Here is an 8,137-nt window from a genome sequence, read left to right as displayed (position 1 = left end):
TTTGATGCAGCAGGTATGTTGGGTTTTTAATTAAATTAAAGTATGAATTAAAAGGTCATTGTTGGTAATTGTGTATCTTTGTGTTTCAGTTATTGTCCCGCTACCTGCTGTCCTTTTGTTAGTTTTGTTTTTTGTTCTTAGCGGTTAGTCCGCTCCTGGTCCATTGTATTTTGTTTACTTTGTGTGTTTTAGATGTAAGAGCGGACTAACCACTTTAAGTTTTTGTTTGTTTGTTTGCTTTCTGATCACTCTCTCCACATTCCAAGTACACCTCCTGCAGTGCTCCGGGCAAACCCCGACCTATAGTGTGAACTGAAGGGGGGGTGCTTGCAGTGTGTGCCGTGATTTGCCGTGGTTGGCCTTATACACAGGTGTGCTGTGCTGTGCTAAGCGGGTTTGACCGCGGTGTGTTGCAGGGTAACTCGGGGCGCTCGGAGCCTGCAGTGTGTCTGTGTATGTGGGGTCGGATTAGACCCCTTTGTAATAAATATTATTAACCTACATTCGGCTTCCGTTTCTTATAAGTATAAGTTAACACAGTGACAACAGATGGTGCCCCCGCCATGGTCGGGAAACAGCGGGGAGCAGTCACATTAATCGAGGAACAAGTTGGTCACCCCATCATGAAACTTCACTGCATATGTAACACCCTCAAAGATGGCACATCAGGGTTGGTCTTGTTCCACTTTTTATTTATTCATGGCAGGTGACTGCAAAACACAAAAACATAGTCCTCAGCACCGCAGCGCCAACTGCCGACGTTCTCCCCTGCTCAGAACCGGAACAAGCCGGCTCTGCAGGAGCGGGCTTAGATAAAGCCACCACCATTCCAATCGCGCTGCTGCCGCCTAGTGGTGAAGCTGGTGTACTGGTTATACCTGCGCACTTACATGCGCACTGAGGGCGCAACACATAATACACCAAGAAAATCTGTGTGCAAAAATGTAAAATTCAGATCTTAATGAGGTTATGGCTACAGTGGGGAAAGATGTTAACTTCATAGCTTAAGCGATCTGCTCTAACACACCGACAGTTCACATCTCTGCTCGAGGAAATGAACTGCGCCCTCTATCCCTCTCCCTCCGAGTTGGTTGATGAGAAGAACCCGGCACGTCAAGTTAAAAAGTTAACATTTATTTAGAAGAGAAATAGATACATTGAGCAATTCCCCGCAGGTGCACCTGGAGACCCTACACACGTATCGTCAAGCGATCCATCTAAGAGTCTGCCTGTTGTCTGACTATGACCCTTTTTATAATCTCCTCACGTGCTTGAAGACTAGTTTGAGCTGGTTCTGGTCTCAAACGGCTATTGTCCAAGATGCCCAGGTGTCCCCCCTCCCTCTGTACCATTCTGTCCTAGGAGCACTGTGTCAGATAGTGATTTATCTTCACGCTTCCTGTACTCCTTCATCCCTCAGTTCCCTTGTGTGCCTTATATGGTCATAGCGTTATTTACTGCATTGTCACAACATCTGCTCTATAGATAAAACATGTAAAAAGCACACGAAGAGGAACATACATTTCACACTCTCCACCCAGCAGTCAGGTGGTTAAGCTGCGTCAGCTGCGTCAGCTGTTTTGATGCTACAAAGGCCTTCCTGGCTGAAAAAGGCCAAGACTATCCCGAACTGCAGGACATTACAGGACACCTCAACGAGCTTAATCTACACATGCAAGGTGCAGGGCAAACAGTTATGGACATGTACGACACATGGGCTGCTTTAGTTGGAAAGCTGACATTTTTTCAAGCGACTTTAGACACTTAAGGGAACTGTCCACGGAGCACAGCATCAGCACCACTGAAATATGCAAATACATCAGCGGACTTAAGTGTGAGTTTACAACACGATTTCGGGAATTTCAGAAGTATGGACCCATGTTCTCATTCTTGATTAAACCCGATAGCTTTGATGGACATGAACTGGATAAGCCCTATTGTGTTTCGAAGAATTCGTCTTCTAATTATTATTTCACCACTTCAATCGCACTTTTGGGGCTTTTGCCATGTTCAAAAACTCTTGAATTTTTGCATGCGCTTCAGAAGTGCGAAAAATTTAGATATTCTTGGGGTCGTGCAATTTGGGGATGAAAAAAAAGTGCTCTCTAGCGCCCCCTTAAGTGCTCCCTCTGGGGACATGTGAATATTGTCCTGCTATTTTTATTCATATGATAATGCTAAATGTACAAAAACTGCGGAGGATTTTAGAACGTGCAACATTTTACAAACGGCGCCCAATACAGTACTTGCTTCCTGTGCTCGGCTTCTTAGAAGAATATATGGCCTTTGTGTTGACCACATCATCCACACATTTGCTGATGATACAGTACAATCAGACCGAACAGTTGCTCTTGGAAGACCAACGTCAGAATAAAATCTACTCCTGATTCAATAATATCTCAAACACAGCCACTTTTCTCAACTGCGCTCCCCTGAACGTGCATTCTCGTGCACCTGGATTTGCATACAGAACTGCCCCGGCCACCAGCTCCTTATAACGGCATGCAACTGAAGAGTCGTGTGCACAATCAACAGACTCCACAACATAAATTTATTAAAATCATGTCAAAGCGGAAAGCGAGACTCATTTATTCACTTACATTTGCAGTGCTTGTGTAGCTGCTTTGTGCCTCTAAGAATCATGACTATAAATATACATATAAATATTTTCATTTTTATTATTATTATAATTATTTAGATTTGAGGATGTCTGAAGAGTTGATGTGAACGTAATCACCAACGTTTCAAACCCATCGCTGCCTGTTGATACAAAGGAGGTTGCAGCCAAATTCCAGGAAGCATTTGCTTTGCCAGGTGCAGACGACATGTGGATGGTTGATATGTGAAATGACGTCGAGCTGAAAGACAGGTCAAGGGACTGTGACTTTTGAGGACTTGTCAGCAGAGTGTTGCTGGCTTACTGACAGACAGGACTGCATCAGACTGGCTGTCTGTGCTTATGAGCCAAGCTACAAGGCATCACAGACAGAGTTCAGTCACAGCGATCACACCGACTGGAGTCACATGACTTCTGATGGCATTGTGATGGGAAACAGAGCTGAACTGCACTTACATTAGTTGCATTTACTGAGAGTTTTGTCAGTGGATACAAAAGTTAATTTTCATCCAACCCACTCTTTGCAGATGTGTTTTGTTGTTCATCTTATGTGAGGTCAACGTATAAGTTCCTTTTAATGTTGCACTGAAGTTAATTCATTTTGTGTGTTGTTGGTCACACCAATTTATGAAAAGTTTCTACTTGTAAGTACAGTCTCGACAGTCTTTCTCTCTTAATGCCACAATAGGCACATCTTGCCTGTCATTAAGGAAGTGGTCAGGGATCTGGGGCTTGAAAAGGTTGGTGACCAATGCAGGATATGACATCACTGTTGATATGTATCCACCAGATTGATGTGATTCTCCTTGGTGGCAGCATCCCTGAACATGTCCCAAGGTGTACTTTTGAAACAGTTGTGTAGAGCAGTTATTGCTTCATCTGTTATGGTGTCAGCATGATTGTCATCAGCAGAGGCAAAGTGATGCCAACTGTTTGTACAAACACGTTGTAGTTCCCCCAAAATTGGTAAAACAGATTGTTGCGTACTGGCTGTACTTCCTCCTCTTTGTGGGCGTTACTGTCATCGCATCTCTCCCTCAAGACTCGAATTCATTACTTCTGCCACGGATTCAACTTGGACCAACAGGACGTTTCTCAGAAAGGTATTTCTTCTTCTTCTTAGAATTTTACGGTTTTGGTGTTAAAAGGAAATATGACACTGAAATGAACTGATTTGGTGTATTAAGAACTCTTTGATTTAGAGAGCTTGGTGCTTTTTGTGTGGACTATGAATAGAAAGTTTCTGTTCCTCTTTGACTCATGCCTAAAGTGTTTAGATATAGCTGTTCCAACATTCTCAGACTTGTAATAATGTTTCTCAGAAATACAATAAAATAAAATATGTTTTTGTCAGAGTTGTCTAATGCATAATATAATTTCAGACTGTTATTAAATAAAAGACAAACAATGTCAATATTGTTTTTTCATGTTGCTTTGACAGGACCCAAATACTGATCGAGATGACTTCTATCCCTTTCTATCACATCAATACATCAGACGCCACTGGAAGCAAAGACTCTTTGAATAACGACAATGAGTATGAATATGAGGACGAGTATGCTGAGGTGAGAAAGGGTCTACACATCATGTCTCTCATCTTTTACTGCCTGGCCTTTGTTCTTGGTGTGCTCGGCAACGGTGTGGTTATCTGGGTGACCGGCTTCAAGATGAAGAAAACAGTGAACACTGTGTGGTTCCTCAACCTCGCTGTGGCCGACTTCCTCTTCACAGCGTTTCTGCCCCTGAGTGTCACCTACACAGCTTTGGATTTCCACTGGCCTTTTGGCAAATTCATGTGCAAACTGAACACCACGATAAGCTTTCTGAACCTGTATGCCAGTGTCTACATTCTGGTGGTGATCAGTGTGGACAGATGTGTGTCTGTGGTGTGGCCCGTCTGGACCCAGAACCACCGAAGTGTACGCAAGGCATCCTTTGTGAGTCTGGGGGTTTGGGTACTGGCTCTGATACTCAGCACTCCATACTTCATCTTCAGGGACACTGTTCCATCGTTTCACAATGCAGATGTCATCAACTGCTTCAACAACTATGCTCTTACTGACGACTTCGAGAACGAGTCTCTGTATCAGCTGGGATTATTTCGGCAAAAGGCCATGGCCATCACCCGCTTCCTCCTGGGATTTGTTGTCCCCTTCACTGTCATTGTCTCCTGTTATGCTGTCATAATACATCACATCAGAAGAAACCGCACCCTGGCCAGCCACTCAAGTCGCTCCTTTAAGATCATTGCTGCTGTTATCACTGCTTTCTTCCTGTGTTGGGCTCCCTTTCACATTATGGTTTTAATAGAGTTGGCAAATTCTCTACTTTCTATTCGAAGTGTTACATTAGACCATGTCATCACTATTGGAATCCCTATAGCAACCAGCCTGGCCTTTCTCAACAGTTGCCTCAACCCACTGCTCTATGTGTTCATGGGACAAGATTTCAAGGATAAAGTCCGCAAATCCATCTTGAATGTTCTGGAGACTGCCTTTAAGGAAGAGGTTTCTGGCCGTAACACTGGAACAAAGTCAGTGGACAGCAGTCAGAGTAGAGAGATGTCGTCCCGTAATACTGAAGTCTAAGGTTTCCCGTAACGTGAAGGAAGAAATTATGAAACTGAATAAATCGATGTATCAAAGTTTCATTTAGCTATCTTTGTAAAACTCTCAAGACAATAGAATGTGAAGCACTTCCACCTCATATGAATTAATTTATGTAATTTGACTATGTTTGGTTAACTGATCAGTTATCAGACTGCTGCCTTTTAATTACCCCTGAAGTATTAACAATCTAATGGGACAGATTTATGGTTAAGGATCTTTTCAAAAGGTTGTGAATTATGTGGTAGCAAAATGTTGTAATCATCCAGAACAAATGGCTACAATACATTTCTGCAGTTCTGTTGTTGGCAACTTGTTACGTAATTTGTACAAAAGAACCTACCACTTGTTTCAAAATAGGTATTACGTTAGGATAGTTACTCTGTTGTAACACTGTCGGTTTGCATGATTGTTGGAGCTTTGTTTTTTTTCATCTGTCACATGCAGTATGTGGTGGATTTGGATTCATTTTCCTTGCTTGTGTAAAAAAAAGATTTGAATTAGAACTGTTGGCTTCATAAAATTGCATACTAATTGGATTACAGCAAGGACAGGCTGTTTAATAAAAGAAATGTGGCTTAACTGTCACACAAAACAGAGCCATGGAAAAATAGAATGACCACCGATTCAAAACGTAAGCCTGGGTATGTAATATTGTAGCATGTAGCGACCTCTCTCGCTTCATACAAGTATGTTTACATGGTGTTTATTTGAATCAATAATGATGATGATGAATCATAAAAGAGTCATGAAATAATTATATAAATAAAACGAGAAAAAAATGGGCTTACAGTACAAGTGTTTTTTTTCATGAATTACTGTCAAAATTAGGTGTCACAAAATGGATGAAAAAAAGACTACTGCTAGACTAATGCAACTTTTACAGCTATTCATGTATGTTGTGACGACAATTCACCAAACAGCATGTCTCTTTTTTTCTACTGCCCAGCCTGGTTCTTGGTAAGTGGGATCGTTATCGGGGTCCTGTTGCTGGTACCCTTTTATTTTAGCCTCTTGTTATTTTAGTTTCAGCCAGTAGAGAGAGCTGTTCTACACATCACGGATTCTCAGATAAAGAGCGAGCTTCAGCAGGAGAAAAAAACATCCTTGCAACACACTGATTGAGTTACATCCTTTTTAATAGTGCAAACACTGTGTGTAATACCACATCCACATCAAGTAGACTGACAGTAAAACCATCCTGATTCCCACCCTGACTTTCACTCCAATATAAGATATCAGATTCCAAGCTTCCAAGACCGAGACCCCTCTCTGAGTTTAATTACTTTAAATATATGTTTTGGTTTCTTCCTCTGCTATCTTAGTTTCTGTTTTCTGCCTACCGACCTCTGTGTAGCATGGTTGTAAACCGCTAACCCCTGTGTTTCTATATCCGCTAAATAGACAACTCAATTGTTTCAGAGAAGCCTAGTTGTTTCTCATGCAGATAGCAATTTGTAAAACCATTGAAGCCTTTTTGCAAAAAATAAAGTTTTGTTTCTGTGATATATCTTTACTTCAGCATGTGTGAGATATGCAATTTTTCCACCTATGTAGTCAGAAATTTCAGTAATTTGTGATTATGTATAAATACTTTGAAAAGACTTTCAGTGGGAACGTCAGTAATTATCAGTAGATTTTACATAATGTCATATGAATATTCTCTTAATCACAACATGGCTTTAATTGAGTTGGTGAATCCAATGACTACTTATGTCTTCACTGTTGGAGTCCTTAAAGCAATAAGCCTGGCTTTTCTCAACAGTTGCCCAAATGCATTAGGTTATTTGTTTATTGGCCAATAAATTATGGATTTAGACTGGATATACTGTTTTGATTAGCTGTCCATGACATAAAGAAGCAAATACAACAAAAAATGACACTCATTGACTTTTGGCCTTTTCACATTTTAAATACAAAAATAATCCCTAATAATTTCTTAAGGTTAATCTGAAAATTTGTCTTGAAGGTCTTGCTTTTTCATTTTACTTTTACGGGCACTTCTTCAAGCTGTAGAACTTTTAAACGTTTATTTGCACTAACCTCACCGCCACAAAATCACATCGACACTGATGTTGCACAGTAGAAACACAATTTTTCAAAACAAAAATTGATTACACAATTTTGATTGCTACAAGCCATATTCTTTGATAGCCATTTGATTGTGTACTCACAGGACATACTAATACACGCCTAATGAATACTTTAATAGTTGTGTATGAAAAACAGTACAAATGCAGACTTCAGCAGTATGCATTTTTACTTTGTTGGCTTGCTATATCTGTGCATCGATTTATGTCTTTAGGATATTCTTTGACAAGTAGAGAGAACTGTCCAATCAGATTAAATAGACAACTCAATTGTTTCAGAGAAGCCTAGTTGTTTCTCATGCAGATAGCAATTTGTAAGACCATTGAAGCCTTTTTGCAAATGTAGCAGGCTGACTGCTTTTCCAGTGGCTCTGCCCACTCGCATTATTTTCCCCCTTAATTTATTATATAAGTAGGGACCTGTAGATCTGCTCGCTCTCTGACAGCTGGTACGCACCTCCCCCTTCCGGGTTTACCTGGCTGCAGGTTCGGCAGACGCTCGGCACTCTCTGCAGGGTTGAGCAAATTGTTCCACCGTGCAGGTATGTTGCAGTCTATCGCGCGTCGGCGGTCTGCACCGTAATAAACTTGCGTTTATGTGCAGGCGCTGACAGGTCGGACTGCGTGTTTGCTCATTTTGTCCCGGAGCTATGCCACGCTGAGGTCCCGACTACCCGGAACCGTATTTGGACTGCTGCTGCTTTGTGGGGGGATAAAACCCACACTTTTTACGGACATTGCCTGCTGCTGCATTCGGGTGTTGAAATCCCGGTGTCCGCATTTTAATGCCTGTTGTATTATGTTTTCATGTTTAGCTGCCTGAA

The 8,137-nt window shown here is 41.5% G+C and overlaps 1 protein-coding gene across 1 annotated transcript; it reads left to right on the top strand.

Moving 5' to 3' along the window:
* The first annotated feature begins 563 nt into the window (after window positions 1-563).
* Window positions 564-6,679, top strand: LOC119197358 (chemerin-like receptor 1). Its single transcript, XM_037453582.2, has 3 exons — window positions 564-608; window positions 3,512-3,720; window positions 4,059-6,679. Exons 1-3 carry the CDS (start codon window positions 564-566, stop codon window positions 5,203-5,205), a joined length of 1,401 nt encoding a protein of 466 aa, XP_037309479.2. The 3' UTR covers window positions 5,206-6,679.
* The last annotated feature ends 1,458 nt before the right edge of the window (window positions 6,680-8,137 follow it).

This window comes from Pungitius pungitius, chromosome 11 (assembly GCF_949316345.1).
Source record: "Pungitius pungitius chromosome 11, fPunPun2.1, whole genome shotgun sequence".
Taxonomy (NCBI): domain Eukaryota; kingdom Metazoa; phylum Chordata; class Actinopteri; order Perciformes; family Gasterosteidae; genus Pungitius; species Pungitius pungitius.
This window is presented reverse-complemented; position numbering and strand designations above follow the sequence as displayed.

What these genes read in the sequence shown, in the direction of transcription:
- LOC119197358 (XM_037453582.2), top strand. Translation starts at nt 564, where the DNA reads ATGGTCGGGAAACAGCGGGGAGCAGTCACATTAATCGAGGAACAA. An exon ending in TCACATTAATCGAGGAACAA is followed by an intron (nt 609 to 3,511) that starts GTTGGTCACCCC and finishes TTATGGTGTCAG; the next exon opens with CATGATTGTCATCAGCAGAG. An exon ending in ACAGGACGTTTCTCAGAAAG is followed by an intron (nt 3,721 to 4,058) that starts GTATTTCTTCTT and finishes TTGCTTTGACAG; the next exon opens with GACCCAAATACTGATCGAGA.